General features: G+C 45.3%; 1 protein-coding gene across 1 annotated transcript in view; it reads left to right on the top strand.

Moving 5' to 3' along the window:
* CAB39 (calcium binding protein 39) overlaps positions 1-5285 on the top strand; it is a 109509-nt gene extending 104224 nt beyond the window's left edge. The window contains exons 8-9 of the mRNA XM_069103250.1: positions 1010-1153; positions 2658-5285. Coding sequence (XP_068959351.1) covers positions 1010-1153; positions 2658-2846 — 333 coding nt within the window. The 3' untranslated portion in view covers positions 2847-5285. The remainder of the gene's footprint in view (positions 1-1009; positions 1154-2657) is intronic.
* Positions 5286-16171: the final 10886 nt, after the last annotated feature.

Raw genomic sequence — 16171 nt, 5'->3', positions numbered from 1 at the left:
TCCCAGGCCTCGTGATGAAAGACGGCACCTCCCTGCAGAGGTGCGCACACAAGCAGACTGCTTTTCACTTTCTGCATTTTTTTTCCATGGGTGTTTTTTTTTTTCTCCCTTTGGTTCTGTGTCTTTTTTCACAACATGACTAATGTGGGGATTTTTTTGGAAAGGTTGTATAGAATGCCAAGCCCCACTTTAGTGCCTGCTCCCACCTGGCTTGGGAAGGGTCTGTCCTGCCCAGTGGGACTCAGAAGGTCACCCCAGGGCTTGGGACCTGTCACCTGAAGCCCATCCAGTCTTCACAGTGGCCGCAGGCCACATTGTTCAGCATCAGCAGTTCTTGGAGGTTGTCATGCAAAGTGGGAGAGGGATTGTCATAAGTGTTAGTGGTGGGACTATTGAAGAAGCGTCCAGAGCAGCGGCTGTTCGGCTCTGAGTCCTCAGGGAGTGTGGGCCGGGAATGGCTAGTTGGGGAGCCAACTTGAGCCTTTGTCAGACATTTGAAGGATGGCAGGTGGAAGAGGAAGTTGGGCCTACTCTCTGTACAGTCAGTGTCCAAGTCAAGAACTGGAGCCAGGGAGAAGTTGGAGGGAGGCAGAGGGTAGAAAGTCACCATTTGAGATGTCTAGGAGTAGAAGGAGCTGCCTTTTGAGGTGTTCGAGCAGAAATGTGCAGCCGTCGGGCACTTGGAAGAGAGGAGGGGGCCGGCCACATGCCTCTGGGGTCCCTTGTTAAGCCCTGAGGTTATGTTCTTGGTGATGCTTCTGAGTCATTGAGAAGGGGGGATGACATTTGGTGTGCTCTGAGCAGAAGGCCGTGAAGTATGAGATCCGCTCCCCCCAAGCGATGAAAATATCCCCCCATTTGGTCTCGGGAAGGGCTAACTGTTCCCCGGGTGGAACCCCTTGTGTTCAAACAAATCCAGTTAAGTCAAGTGTTCTCCTAACTGATTTTTCCCGCCGCTCTGGCCTGCTTGTTCCTGACCTAACGGCTCTTGTTAAATGTCTCTCCTCAGCTTCTCGGGGAACTCCTGCTAGACAGACATAACTTCACCATTATGACAAAATACATCAGTAAACCTGAAAACCTCAAACTGATGATGAACCTTCTGCGAGACAAGAGCCGCAACATACAGTTTGAGGCCTTTCACGTCTTTAAGGTGATCTTGCTGAGACCCTTCCCTGGGGCTTCTGCCAATAGAACTGATCGTTTGGTTGTGATATAAATAGTAACAGTTTACATATGGGGGCCTCAGTTCCCTGACCTGTAAAATGGACTGGCAAGGGGCCAGCCACCTCTCGCGGGCTGCTCTGACCTGTAAAATGAGTCAGGTGGACCATCGGGCTCTTGGAGACCCCTCCTGCTCTGAACCAGCCCTGGCATTGTGCCCGAGGCTCTCTGCCTCGAGCACTCACTGACTTCATTTTAAACTGGGAATCAGAGGAAAGGGAGCTAGCCCTGGGGCTTGGGCACTGCCCCAAGGAAGCCTCTTGTCCCATGTATAGTATGTGAGACTAAGACATGGTGTGGACCCGATTAAAATTCTAATACTGGAGAACAGAAGGACAGAAGGACTGAGACTGTGATTGTCTGTGTTTAGAAGAAAGTTTACCTTTTTCTTCTCTATAATAATAACTCAACAGACCTCCCTGCCTTTGGGAGTTACTTTGTCACCACAAAACGAGTGATCCCCATTTTTAATGCTGTTGGTTTTAAGAATCGATATTTATACCTCTGGGCCAAGAATCTTCATGATGAAAATAGAGTAAGAGTCCATATTTACCCGTCACCTGAATTCTCTAAAGCCTTGAGTGGATCCCACTTACCTACTGAGTAGCAGCCAATGCTGTAGCCTGAGCCTTCATGGGCCTCCACACGCTGACGGCAGCTGCCTCCTCACCTTCTCCCCGCAGTCTGTGTGCCCATTTTCAGTGCTAGCCTGCCCTCCCTACCTCCCCCTACGTTCTGTGACTCCTCCTCTGCCCTTCACGGAGAAGAAGAGGGGGGAGGCGGGGCAATCAGCGATTCCCTAGGATTCAGAGGGGTTTTAAGAGCAGCCAAATTCCAGGTGCTTAATAAAACTAGTGCTTGCTTTGATGTTCCAGTTGCAAATCTTTTTTAAAAGTCATTGAACAGAACCTTTTCCATACAGCTTTTGTAAGCCTCGTTCCAATTTTTGTATCTGAGAGTTTTAAAAAAAAATGCGTTAAGAGCTACAAGAGATCTTGGCGATTTCTTTTGCTCTGGTCCGTAACTGCTGCACTGCCCCAGTCTGGGCTAGCTTGGGGAGCTGTTCTGACTTGGGTTATCGGGGGCAGGTGTTCTAGATGTGCCCTGCTAACGGAAGCCTCAAAATAAAGCTTTCTGGACGGGTTTACTGTTAGCATGAGTTTATTTTTATCCTTTAGCAGATTGAGATTTGGTGAGATAAAATTAAGAGAAAGTCATTGGAGTGAGGAGTTCCTCACGTTGCTTTTAAAGAGTTGTCAGGTTTCCCATTTTCCTACTTATACATGTCATATGGTGGACAGCTATCACCAGACATTCTCTGAAAATCAGCAATCTCTGTTACAAATGAGCTCGTTTCAGAAGGCGGCATTTGTGCCAGCCCAGGCCCATGGTAGTCCACAGTGAGCTAACTCCCTGCTTCTTCTCTCCTGCAGGTGTTCGTAGCCAATCCTAACAAAACACAGCCAATCCTAGACATCCTCCTCAAGAACCAAACGAAACTGATTGAGTTTCTCAGCAAGTTTCAGAATGACAGGACCGAGGATGAACAATTTAATGATGAGAAGACCTATTTAGTTAAACAGATCAGGGATTTGAAGAGACCAGCACAGCAAGAAGCTTAATCTCCAATAAATAAACATCTAAAATATTAAACCCCAAGTCAGCATTTGCTGTTAGATATTCAGCATCAGGCACTCGTATCGATTCATGAGGAACATTACTGCTAATCTGCTGTTCAGTGAACGGTTTTTCATTTTCCTTTTTTCATTTTTTTTTAGTCCAAGTTGAAAAACATAGCTGCTGCTTCCTTGCACATTAGAGCACCGTGTGGACCTTTTCTTGATCTTTATGTCATTTCAGAATTCAAAGACTCTGCTTGTTGGAGGGGTCCTAGGAATGCCAGGTTTCTGAAAGCCAACACCGAGGTTGTAGTCTGGTTAAGTGACAGGTTGCATGCTTGCCAATCTGGTTCAGTCCAGGACACTTGCACTTATTTGTCTGAGATCCGAGCACAACAGGACCTGTGCCCTTCTGGCCCCATTAGTATCCGATCGTATGCCTTGATTAAAACAAAAGAAAACAAAAATGTTTAGTGCTTTATCTGTAATCAGAGGGGAAACGTATCAAAGAGGTGCACTCTGGGGGATAGTTGTCATGCTAATAAGCCGATAGTTATTGCAACTTAGCAGTTTTTCCAAAGTGTGAATGAAGCCTGAGAAAGTTCATAAGGAAAAATGTATATATGCTTTTCAGTGCTTTCTAGAAAAAGAAATTTTTTTTGGCATTTGATTTGATTTTCTTGAGACTTGTCAACTTGGAGATGTTCAAGGGCTTTTTGTTCATTTTACTTTTTTGAAGGTATTTTAAGACAGTAGAACTAGCAGTGACATTTCATTTCAACAGTGCTTACAGGTTTCTTTTGTATATAACTACTAGACTACTCATTTCTTTAAAATGATTTAATTTGTACAGCAGAAGAATGTTATTGTATTAGTCTGTAACTATTACCTAATATTGAGTTTTTGCAAAAATGAATGCTCCTATGTAATTGAATCTCTCCAATCCCATGGAAATGCTGATTTTACACTTTCCTGAGTACTTTCTGCAGCATTAAAGGGAAGAACAACCAAATTCTTTGTACTCCCTTCTCTAACTGGGTGCCATCCATTAGAATAGAAACTGGAGCCAGCAAACTGTATTCTTCCTCTATAATATTGGCCAGATCTATAAATAAATGGTAAAGATGACGCTCCATTCCTGCTGATTCTTTGGGTGAGGGCTGGGGACCCTTTCATTTCCTCTCCTCATGTCTCTGTGGTCCAATACAGTAGATGTGGAACTGAAGCCTGGAAGCTTCGGCTTCTTGTAGACCATGGCAAGTTCTTAGGCACAGACATCCTGCAGGAAAGGTTCCCTGCCCCCGCCTGCTTCCCACCCCCATTTCCTGTCCTTAGATATTGCAGATGACCAGTATTTACAAAGAACTGATGTTGCATCACTTTTGTTACTGTGACCACAACAAAACAACTCCTGCTGGAATGTAGCTGAGCACAGTGATTGGGACGGGGTCTGCCAGGATCACAACTTGACAACTTTTGGATCAGATTCTGAAAGTTTATTCAGGACTTGATAGAATTATCCATCCTTTGTAGCCTCTCTTCCTAATTAAATTATTTCTCTGCTGGTAGAATGGGACTCTTGGTTTGTATTTTTGTTCATTTTTAAATCCTTTATGAAAGGAAACCAGATAAGAGCATGACCTTTAAAAAAAGGGAGTCCATTTGGTTCTCTTTAATGGAAATGATGCTCAATATGATAATTGGTCTTTTTAAAGCAATTTTAAACGACTGTGCAAAATAATTCACATTTCCTCTTGGAAATAGGGGAAGTGACTTAACTTCTGGAAAAGGAAATTTTAATTCTTTTTAGAAATGCACAAGTGGCCACAAGAATTGTAAGTATTACTGTTTGTGTTGCCTGGCGCTGTATGAAATGTGGTTTTAGTGCAAATACCATGATCGCAGTTGAGTGAAACAGAGTTTATTTGCCAAGATATTTCTCAGAACATCAAAGCTTCCACTCTGGCAGTGTGTCCTGGCGCTAAGCTTTCTGTCCATAGAGCAGAAAAAGGGGAGGGGGGGGGAGTGTGTGAAAAGGAGCCTGGACTGGGGACTATCCCGTTAGGTTCTGGAGGCAGTTGCTGTGGTATTTTTTTCTTTATTTGGCTTTGTTTGGGGTTTTTTGTTTTTGTTTTTAACAACAGAATGTGAAAACATTGAACGTTGAGAAAAAGTTGTGTTTTAGAGTTCTGATCATTTGACATGTTTGTAGTATGGAAAACTTGTACTGAAAGTGGTTTCTTCTCACGTGTTAGGAAGGCTTACATAGACTAAAGCAGTTATTTCATGGGACTTTTACCCTTAAAAAAAAAAGTAGAGATGTATACAATTGTAACTACTGCATATAAAAGCATTTCATTTTGCCCAAGGAAAATGCATTTATATTGGAAAATCTGGCTGGCCCTGTAATTTAAATTGAAATAAAATTTTGAAGAAACAAAATCGTCTGCTTTTGTAATGTTTTGAGATGCTGGTTCATGGATGTGACCGACTTCCATTCAGTGATATACAAATACTGTCTTCTGTAAGAAAAACAGCCCTGTGCACTTCTGAAATGAGATGAACTGCTTCAGAGGAGGGTTTCGCTGACCCAGCTCTCACCGCAAAATGCTCATTTTCGCTGCATGCGCCTTTCCTACCTCTTGTCACCTATTTCTCACTCTTCTGTATCTGATATAGGCATTTCTGTGCTTATTAGTAGTGTCCTTTGGGAAGACCATAAGGCATCATGGTTCACTTTTCAAAATATGTCAGTAAGCAAGTCTTTCTCCTGAATAATGATGCCGAGCTTTCACCTGAGATGGCCAGCAGGACCTCGCGGGAAAGGTGCCTGCGGTTCAAGCCTTGGCTTGGTTGTTTACTGTCTTTGTGGCATGGGGGTTTAGCCTCCGTTATCTCTAAAGCCCTTTTTAATCCTGAGTCTCCTGGGAATAAAGGCCTTGTTAGAGATGAAGGAATCTAGCTATAGAAAAATGAAAATGGATTCCGAAGTGAGTGTGAGAATGTGCCAAAGAGAGGCAATGAGAAACCCGTTGTTGCCTGTCCCCAAGAAAGATGAGCAGGCCACCTTTTCTGGGTGACGTGCACATGAGCGAGTGGCGCGCATGAGGAGAGAAGCATCACTTCTACAGAAGCTAAGGATTTGTGTTTACAAATTGGTGTAAGGGGCGGCTAGGTGGCTCGGTGAGTAAAAAGCTCCGGCCCCGGAGTCAGGAGGACCCGAGTTCGGTTCCGGCCTCAGACGCTCAACACCCACACGAAAAAACTAGCCATGTAACCTTGGGCGAGTGACTTGACCCCAATTGCCCTCCAAATGGCAAAAAAAAAAAAAAAAAAGCTTAGTGTACTTTCTCATGTCCTCTTGCTTCTCCAAAAGTGGCCTGACCACATCAAACTATCATAATGCTGACTTATCTGTGAAGAAAGAGCAGAACGCCTGCCTGAGTTGGGTTGGACTGGTAGGTACTACTCCATTGCCTGGCATTGGTTGTCATTTAACAAACCTAGTCCTTAGACAATAGATTGTAGGCACCTTAGAAGTCATCTGGCCCAAGTCCATCATCTTAGAATATCTACTGAATGGTTTCTAAGAAAAGTGACGTGTTCTTTTGGTATATGGCCAAAAAGTGGCACACCTTGCATTGAAGTCACCACACCGTGTTCGTGCGCTCCTGAGCATTTGAAAACTGCATTTGGCCTCCTGAAACTCAAATATTTTCATGATGAGCAAATTTGACTCAGTAGAAAGAACCGTGGTCCTGGAGTCAGAGGGCTTGGGTTTGCTCCCTGAGTCTTTCACTGGCCACATCTGTCATCTTTGTCAACTGGACCAAGTCAGCCTCTAATCTATGGATGGTCAGAGCCAAATAGCAGTCTAGAAACAGGAGAGTCAGGAATCAAACAAGTTTAATTTCAAAGGGAGAGAAGCAATTTGCAAGGAAGGAGGGAGATTAGATACATATGCCAGAGCTCCACCGCTAGTAGGGGGGACTGCTTTAGCGGGGCTGAACCTTTATTTGTGACTAGACAGAGTCAAACAGCGTGGTGTAGCAATAGTGAGGCAAGGTTGTCTAGTGACAAAAAGTCTGTTTATAGCAGGGCTTCAGGCCTGGACCTCTCGGCTCTTGTCCGAGCTCAAGGACCATCAGTTCCAGAAGGTGAGTGCAAAGGATTGTGGTTATGCCAAGCTGAGGACACAGCTTGCTTTCTGGGCCTTAGCTCTGGAAAACAGGGTGTCTCCTAATAGTATCTCGACATCTTAAATGTCAGATTTAATTGATATCGAAGGACCTTTCCAGCTTCTATTATTTTTTTTTCTGGAGGGGGGAAGGCAGGGCAATTGGGGTTAAGTGACTTGCCCAAGGTCACAGGGCTAATAAGTGTTAAGTGTCTGAGATTGGATTTGAACTCAGGTCTTTCTGACTCCAGGGCCAGTGCTCTATTCACTGCACCACCTAGCTGCCTCTACTTCTGTTATTTTTACACAACACTTTTACTGAGTTTTATCTTCTTTTACTACAAATAGAAACTGATTTGAAGAGTGTATGAGGTTACTGTACTTACACAATCAGGATAAGTATAATTAAAAATAGCATGTTTCTCTCCACAGGTTTGAGCCTGTTTACACTTGAACAAGGTTCCCTTCGACATCGATGGAATTTGCAGTTCAGATGAGAATTTTCCATTATGTAAGATATTTTCTGGAGGATTTTTTGGTTTGTTTTCATTTTTTACTCTTGTTTTTTCAGTTTGTGAACACAGTAGGATATAGCTTCTGCTATGAAGTAATAATTATAACACTCAGATATAACTGTGTAGTACTTGTAGTATGATAGAGCTCATCAGAAACTTTTAAAAATGATTCCATTTGGTTCCCTGAGATGCAGAATCTGATGCTTTCCTCATGACAAGCGTGAGTGTTGGTTGTAAAATCAGTCACACCTGACTTGGGGTTTGCCTAAGTTTTATTTCACTCCCTTTCGTTGATGCAGATCAGAACTTTGTCCCATGCTTTGAGGGGAAGAGGGTCCCATAACAAAGCACTAAAGACTGCCACTGATCCCAGGCAGGTTTTCATGGAGATTTGGAGGTGTGTGGGCTGCTTTCAGTTTTCCAGGGGGAAACTGCAGAGGCGGCAGTCCCCAAATGATGAATAATTAAAGGTCGTTTTAAATTTATTTTTTCTACCACATCGTGAGAAGTTGCTGCCCCTAAACCCACACCTCTGGAACGTAATTCCTGGTAATGTTTTAATCAGCTAGTGTGTCCTTGAGTCAGTCCCTAGTCAGCTGCCTGTGAACTACTGACACTTGGACTGGTGTGGATATGATGAAGATGAGAGCTTTGTCTTGGTCAGCACATCGGAGGCTTCCCAGATCTTTTATGTATTCTATTGTGAAGGCTGGGGAGGGGGCAGAGCTCTTAGAGATTCATTAGTTCTCAGCTCCCTCTTGCCACAGACCTGGAAAGGACCCGTGGCCAGCCTGGAGTCCCCCAGGTGAGAGGGCTTTTCACCACCACCACCTTTCAGTGTGGTCGTCTGCAGGACATGCCTGCTTGATAGCTATTAAGTCAATCATTTGCTTTACCAAAGTGCCTTGTTGTGGCCATTTTTAGTATTGAGACTAGTTTGAGAAACAGATTAGCCAAGTAGGAAAGTCTAGATTAAATGTTCAAATTAGATGAAGTTTAAGAAAGAAAATCTATGGAAATATTTAATTTTTCACTTAGTAGAAATTTATTTTCTCTCTCCCTCATCCACTCCTCCCTTTATTGAAGAGAAAAATGAAATCTTTGTAATGAATATGCATCACCAAGCAAAAGGTATTCTTGCATTGACTGTGTCTAGGAATATCGGTCTCGATCAGGAGAGGATATCAGGCTTCATTGTCAGTTCAGTTTGGTCATTGCTTTGGTCAGAGATCTGAAGTCTTTCAGAGTTGTGGAAGTTATTACCCTGGATCCATTGACTTCATTCTATGACTATTCCATACAAGTTTTCTCTGAAACCATCCCTTTCATTATTTCTTATGGTATAATAATATTCCCTTGCATTCATAATTTATTGAATGGACACCAATTGATGGACACACCTAAATTTCCACAAAAAGCTGCTATAAATACTTTTATACAAATGGGTCTTTTGCCTCTTTCTTTGATCTCCTTGGGTATAAGCAGAGTAGTGGTTTTGCAGGGTCAGAGGTTATATACAATTCAATGATTTTGGAGAACAGTTTAGAAATGTTTCTTGTCTGACCTTTCTGTTTGCTGGAAATGACCTTCCTGGGTCTGTTTGTTTCTTGTCTTTTGCTCTGTTCATAAGTGAAACTTATATTTATGTGTTAACGTAACCATTTCCCATCTTGGAATGACCCACTTGCTCAGTTAAATGACCTTCTCTCAAGACTCATCTTCGAAGTTCCTTGAAACACACCTACTTCCTTCTTCCTGGACATTCCCGTCCCTCTTGATTTTGTTGGCACAGTCCCCTCCCCTGGTGCCACGTTGGTGCCTGGCCCATAGTAGGGGCTTAGTAAATGGCGTTGGCTTGGTCCCAGTATCCCATGCCGTGGGTCCACTCCCACATCACCCCTGCTTGCCAGGCTCTCCCTCTGGCCGCCACTCCTAATGCAGCACATCCAAAACAGAATTTTGGGATCTGCCCCTTTAACCTTGTGCATGTCCCCCCATTTCTGTGTGTGGTACCGCACTCTTTCCTTTTTTTTTTTAAGTTTGCAGTCTCAGAGTTGTTCTTGCCTCCCGTTTCCTCACTGGGTTGGGTGTCAGGTGTCTTCACTTTGCCTCCTCTGCTTAGCTGCCTTCATCCCCTTCACTCACCTGGACGATGCCCAGCCTCAGGCCCTCGGCTCCTCTCGCTAATTTATCTCCCTGCCTACGACCTTTCTCCTCTTTAATGCAGCCTCCACACAACTGCCCAGTCATCTTTTCAGTGCCAGGTCTAATGATGTCACTTAGCCCCTCAGAAATCTTCGTGGTGACTCTGGAATGAAAGCCTTCCGCTGTCTAGCTGTGTCCGAACTACCTTTCCAGCCTAGTTCCATGTGGGTTCCCTTCTCATACTCTGTGCCCCAGACAAACTCAGCTAGTTAGTTGGTCAACTGGTAAACATCTATTAAGTACCTACCATGTGCTAGGCCAGGCATGGGGAACCTGCGGCTTCCAGGCCACATGTGGCCTTCTAGGTCCTTGGGTGCAGCCTTTTGACTGAGTCCAAGTTTTATGGAACAAATCCTTTTGTTTGTTCTGTGAAGCTTGGATTCAGTCAGAGGACCACACTTGAGAACCTAAAGGGCCACAGGTGGCCTCAGGGCTGCAGGTTCCCCTCCGCAGGGCTAGGCACTGTACTAAAATCTGGGGACACGAAGGGGAAAGTAAAGGACAGTCTCTTCTCCAGAGGACAACAAGCAGACTGATGTACAGCCTACACACAGGGTAAATAAGTACTTAAAAAGAGGGAAGGTGCTCAGAGGAGAAGCTGGGACCTAATGAAAGCCAGGAAGGCGAGGAGGCAGAGATGAGAAGGGAGAGTGTACCAGGTATGGTGGGCAGTCAGAGAGAGTGTTCCGGGGGAGAGAGGTGTGCTGGGGCTGGGAGGGAGAGTCTTCCTGGATCCAAGTGCGGGTGGGGTTGTATTCTGAAGGGCTTTGAATGCCGAGCAGAGCATTCTATATGGGATCCTGGAGGCTATAGGGGACCCCTGGAGCTTACTGAGCAGGGAGTGACATGGTCAGCCTTTTTTTTTTTTTTTTTAGGAAGATCACTTTGGTGGCTGAATGGATGAGGATTGTTGAGAATGGAAACTCAGAAACCAAGGACTCTCTAAATTTAACTTTTGTCTTTGCACAGTTCCTAGAACACAGGAGTTTCTTAATAAACCCTTGCTGACTGACCTCGTTCTACTCCCACATTTGTGCATGAGGGAGCTGAGGCGCTGCCCTGGTCACCAGTGGCTGAATGGCATTCGCTGTCCATGGTGCTGTGCTGGGCTCTTGTTAGCCAAGTCCCTTCCCCTATCTAGGCCTCAGTTACCATAACTGTAGAGTGAGAGGCGTTTCTGGAGAGTCTCTCCAAGGTTTCTCTCAGCTCTAGTTTATAATTCTCTGAGTCTGTCCTTCATTGGCGGCTCTGCAAGGGGAGCTTTTCTGTTTTCTTCTGGGTAAAACAGCCAGGCCTTTTGCAAGCACTCTGTGATTATGAGAAGAGCCTTTCTCTTTCTCATAAGTAAAACTTTCTGAATCCAAAAACCATGCTCTAAAATTGAGTTTATCATTTGAGCCTCAGGAAGCACAATGGTGTGACAGGGGCTTCTGGTGTGGCCTCTTAAGAAGCTGCCTATGTCCAGTCACTTGGGATTCTTTTTTTTTTTTTGGAGGGCAATTGGGGTTAAGTAACTTGCCCAAGGTCACATGGCTAGATTTTTTATGTGGATGTTAAGCATTTGAGGCCGGAACCGAACTCGGGTCCTCCTGACTCTGGGCCGGCGCTTTACTCGTTGCGCCACCTAGCCCCAATCACTTGAGATTCTGTAGTAGATGAGCAGGACAGGCCCTCCTGGGCTGGAGGCAGGAGCCCTCCAGGCTGGGGAGTGTGTTAGGGAGGGACAACTGGAAAGCTGTGTTTTTGGGGTCCTTTCTTGTGACTCACTTTCATCCTCTGCAGCTTTTCTTGGGATCACAACCCCCTGTGCTTCTGGCAGCAAAGTTCAGATGGAATCTGAGGGTTTTGCCAGAGATATCTGGGCCCAGGGGAGCTGGGTGGGAAAGCAGGTGAGACCAGTATCCCCAGGGTTGCCATCAGATGGTCTTGTCCTGTCCCTGACCTGAATGAGGCCTTCATTGTGCTTCCTCACTGCCTCTGCCCCTTAGAAGAGCTGGCTGCTGGAGCTGAGTTCCAGGGCTCCTTCCTAAGGGGGGAGGAGGGCCTTTTCTGATCCTGCAGCCGCTTCTGCCTCCTCGAAATGGCCTCCTGCTGACGCCGTGTATCCTTTGTGGCCACCTTTCAGCCCCTTGAGGGTGAACACTGTTCTCTGCCTTTGTCTTCAGTGCCTAGCATCCTGCCTGCTATGCAGCAGGGGCTTAATAAATGTTTTCTTCATTTTCATTAGGGAAAAAAGCAGAAAGCCTCCAAGCAACCGGCTTCCAGGGCTTTATTTAAAAAACCCAGAGCCTCCCATGGGAGAACATCGGGGGGGCCATGGAGGTGAGAGGTCTCGATTCAGATCCTGGCTGTGACACTCGTTAGTCATGTGCTCACCATCAGCAAGTCACTTTACCTGAGCCTCAGTCTCCTTGTCTATAAAATGGGGATAATTTACCTTGCAGAGTATTTTAAGAATCCACCTGTTTAGCAGACCCTAAAGGGCCTATAAGTGGGCGGTAGCTTTATTTCTGCTCCTTCTACTGCTAAGATTACAGCTCACCCATGCCTTCTCCCTTTGGGTGGCCTTCATCTATGCCTGTCCCTATGCCTGTCCTTTGGCAGGACCGAGCTGACATCCTGAGACCTTCCTCTGACTTGTGATGCATCACCGGTCCCAAGTTTGGCCCTCTGGCCAGCCAAAGCTCCCCTGGATGATGTGACGCATGTGCCATCTTGCTTGCCACATGGCTACAGACTAGGAAGCGCTGGCTGTGGAGGAAGAGCTGAGTCTGAATCCTAGCAGTGACTCAGCTTCTTGTTCCATGGTGGTGAAAAGCTCCAGTGGCCCCCCTATGCCTCCTGTTTAATACAGGCTCCTTGGGCCCTAGTCAGTCCTTCCCAAGCCTTTATTCCCGTCGCCTCCCCGCCCCCCATCCAATGGAGCCCCATTCTGTCCCTCACCAGCGCCTTGGGTCCATCTATTGCCTGTGCCTGGAACGCCTCCTTCTCACCTTTGCATCTTAGAATCCAGAGCTCCCCCTGGATGCCCCCTCCCCAATACAGTCCTTTTCCCACTCTCCCTTTTTTTATCCCCCCCCCCCAACTACCCACACTTGTATCACTTTTTATTAGTTTTGTTCACATTTTAATGGAATAGAGGACTTCCAAGCATTCCTTGTGAGAAGACCACAGCTGCGTAGGAAATCTGACATGCAAACACAAAAATCAAGAGAAACCTAGCAAGGTAAAATGTATTCAAGCAGTCAAATGGAATTCTATGGTGATGATATGCTAACATTCTAATAGAGAGATGGGGCACTTGGGGAGTTAAGTAAGAACAACAGAGGTCCTGGGAGGGAGGGGGTGAATTGGTTCTGTTCTGAGGGTCTGGAGAGCTGTGAGAGAAGGGAAGGGAAAAGGAAGAACATTCACGGGAAGACCTGGCTATTTCTCATGACTGGAGCATGTGAGAATATCATACACACATAGTATTTTCTTTTTTTCAGTTACACGTAAAGATAGTTTTCAGCATTCACCTTTTTTTTTTAAAGTTCTTGGGTTAATTATTTTTGCTTAATACATATTTGTTGATTGATTTTCTCTTCAAGTGGCTACTGCCTTCTCATTCTTCTGATCTCTGGCTTCTTATCTTTTTTTTTTAATAATTTGTTTTTAGTTTTCAACATTCACTTCCATAAGATTTTGAGTTTTAAATTTTCTCTCCCTCCTCAAGATGTTGTGCACTCTGATATAGGCTCTATTTATACATTCATATTAACCATATTTCACATTAGTTGTGATATAAAGAATTAGAACTAATGGAAGGAGCCACAAGGAAGAAGAAACAAAACAAAAGAAAAGGAGAGCAAATAGTATGTTTCTATGTGCATCCGGATGCCATAGCTCTTTGTCTGGATGTGGATGGCGCTTTCCATCTTGAGTCTTTTGGAATTGTCTTAGATCCTTGCATTGCTGAGGAGAGCTAAGTCTATCAAAGTGAGTCACTGTACAATGTGGCTGTTCTGTGTGCAATATTCTCCTGGTTCTACTCACTCCACTCAGCATCAGTTCATGTAAGTCCAGTTTTTTCTGAAATCTGGATTATTCTTATCTGAAACAGGCAAAGGAAGGCTGAACACAAATGGTGTCATGCTGAAATATATCACCCTCAACAGGAAAACAAACAGGGTTAGGGAGGGAGAGGTGAGTTAAGAGAAATAATGAGATAATATTTGTTATAGGGGATGGAAGGGAGAGGAGGAGAAGAACTATGGGGGCATAAAAAGAGACGTGGATAGAAACATCTTTAAAAAGAAGGGGGGGGTGATAATGCCAGGAAGGGATGAGGCAGAAATAAAGCAAACTTCTTGATCCTCAAGGGAGGATGAAAAGAAGAAAAAAAGACAAGAAATATCAGAGAACGGTAAACTAAGGAGGGGAGACCTGGAGCTTGGGCAATGGCTGAGCGAATTGTGGTACATGCACGTGGTGGAATATTATTGAGCCTTGAGAAATCGCAAAGAGAAGATTTCAGATGGTCTTGGGAAGCAGGAACGACGCAGAATGAGCCAGAAAAACGTTATGTGATGACAACAACTTTATAGAACAAAGCAGTTGAAAGCAATGACCACCTGTGTCTTCCTGGGATAATGCATGTTACCCCCATGTCCCAACTCAGGCGACAGAGACTTTAGACCTGCCGCTGGAGGGTTATCTGGCTTAACTGGGCTTACCACAAGGGTGTTTTCTTTATCGGACTTGGTGTAGGTCTAAGGAAGAGACAGGTGGAGTTAGCAAAAAAAAAAAAGCCATTGAAGCATTTTTAGAAATACACAGAGGAAACAAAAGGAAGCTGAGAAGGAAACAGACAACCAAGATAGCCCAGAGAGGATTGTGGGGATGCTGGCAGGCCGGCTTATCACTGCCCCTCCAATGCTCTTCAGGGCTGGGGAGCAAGTGCCACCCTTTGACTGAATCCAGACCTCGCAGAACAAATCCCCTTAATAAAAGGATTTGTTCTGTGAAACTTGGACTCTGTCCACAGGTTGCACCAAAGACTTAGAGGGCCACATGTGGCCTCGAGGCCGCATGTTCCTCAGCCCCGCTCTAGATGGAATCTGATCAGAACAGAGTCTGCAGAAGTCCTGAGAATGTTTCCAGACAAGCCCTAGCCATGTGTTAGCGTGTGTCCATCAGGGTTTGATCTCTATTCAGATTCACGGGGCTCTTTGGAGGCTCAGAGCAGATGGTGTACACAAAGAACCGTGCAAATTTGAAGTCGCTGCATTAGCTGAGATTATTTTAAGACACTTTGCAGCCTACAAAGCGTTTCATGTTCATCATCACCCTTGGTCACAACAGCCCTGTCTGAAGGGGTGTCAGGACTGATGGTGCTTCACAATGTACCAGTGACCGCTCGCTGAATGACAATGCCCCCTGGCTCCATGTTGGCAGGGGCTGGGAGAGCAGAGCAGCCCTAATTCATCACAGCTTTGGTGGATGGTTCAGGAGGCATTCCCTCGCACCCCTCCCTCTTTGAGATCTTACAGACGGATCCTTATGTGCCTCCAGCAAAGCTTCATCTCTGGGTTTGATCAAGACTCTGGGCCTGACCCAGAGAAGGTCAAGCAGGAGCGTCAGGAGCCTGGAGAAGCTGTAGATAGAATGCGCTGGCTCTCAGGCATTTCAAGAACTGTCACAAGAAAGAGGTGTTGGCCCCAGGGGGCAGGACGACCATATGAAAGATTACAGGAAGCCGAGAAGTCACGTTTGAGAGGAAGGACTCAACGGTGTGAGAGCGACAGTGGGCCCCTCCTCTCTGGAAGCTCCACAAGCTCATTGTGTCTGTTTAAAAGCCCACGTGTTCCCTAGAATCTTCGGTTTAGAGCTGTTTGCTCCCCTCGTTTTACAGGGGACAAAACTGAGGCAGCCGATAAAAAGGGAACACCTTGCCCAACATCACCCAGGTAAGTGAAAGAACCAGGATTTGAATCCAGGGACCTTCAATTGCAAATCAGGCCCTTTTTCCATTGGACTGTTCTCCATCTAATTTAGCAAGAGTATGCTTGTGATGCATCATCTCCAAAAAATAAGAAAGCCCCAGGGCTGTTATGGGGGTGGGGATGGTGAAAGTGATAAGGAAAGGAAAGAAAAAAGCATCAGTGAAATGAAACACACAAGAGGGTCCAGAGACAAGCAGGCCGGTGTTGGGAGGCCGGTGCTAAGCATCTCTAAGAACCAAGCTGTCTAAAATCCAGGGAGTCATGCGGGGCCCCTCTTCCGTTTATTCAAGGAAATGCGTTCACATTTGTTATTAGTATTTTTTAAGTTAGAGCGCATCTATGAACATAAAATGGATGAATGAATGTCTCCGCAGATTAGTAAACAGAAGATAACTGGAGGAGGAAGCAGAGCTAACAAGAGCTCCTGACTGGCGATGGGGCTCTACC

Source organism: Petaurus breviceps, unplaced genomic scaffold (assembly GCF_028583685.1).
Source record: "Petaurus breviceps papuanus isolate PSGF00001 unplaced genomic scaffold, PetGlider_PUasm1.0 567, whole genome shotgun sequence".
Lineage (NCBI taxonomy): Eukaryota > Metazoa > Chordata > Mammalia > Diprotodontia > Petauridae > Petaurus > Petaurus breviceps.
This window is presented reverse-complemented; position numbering and strand designations above follow the sequence as displayed.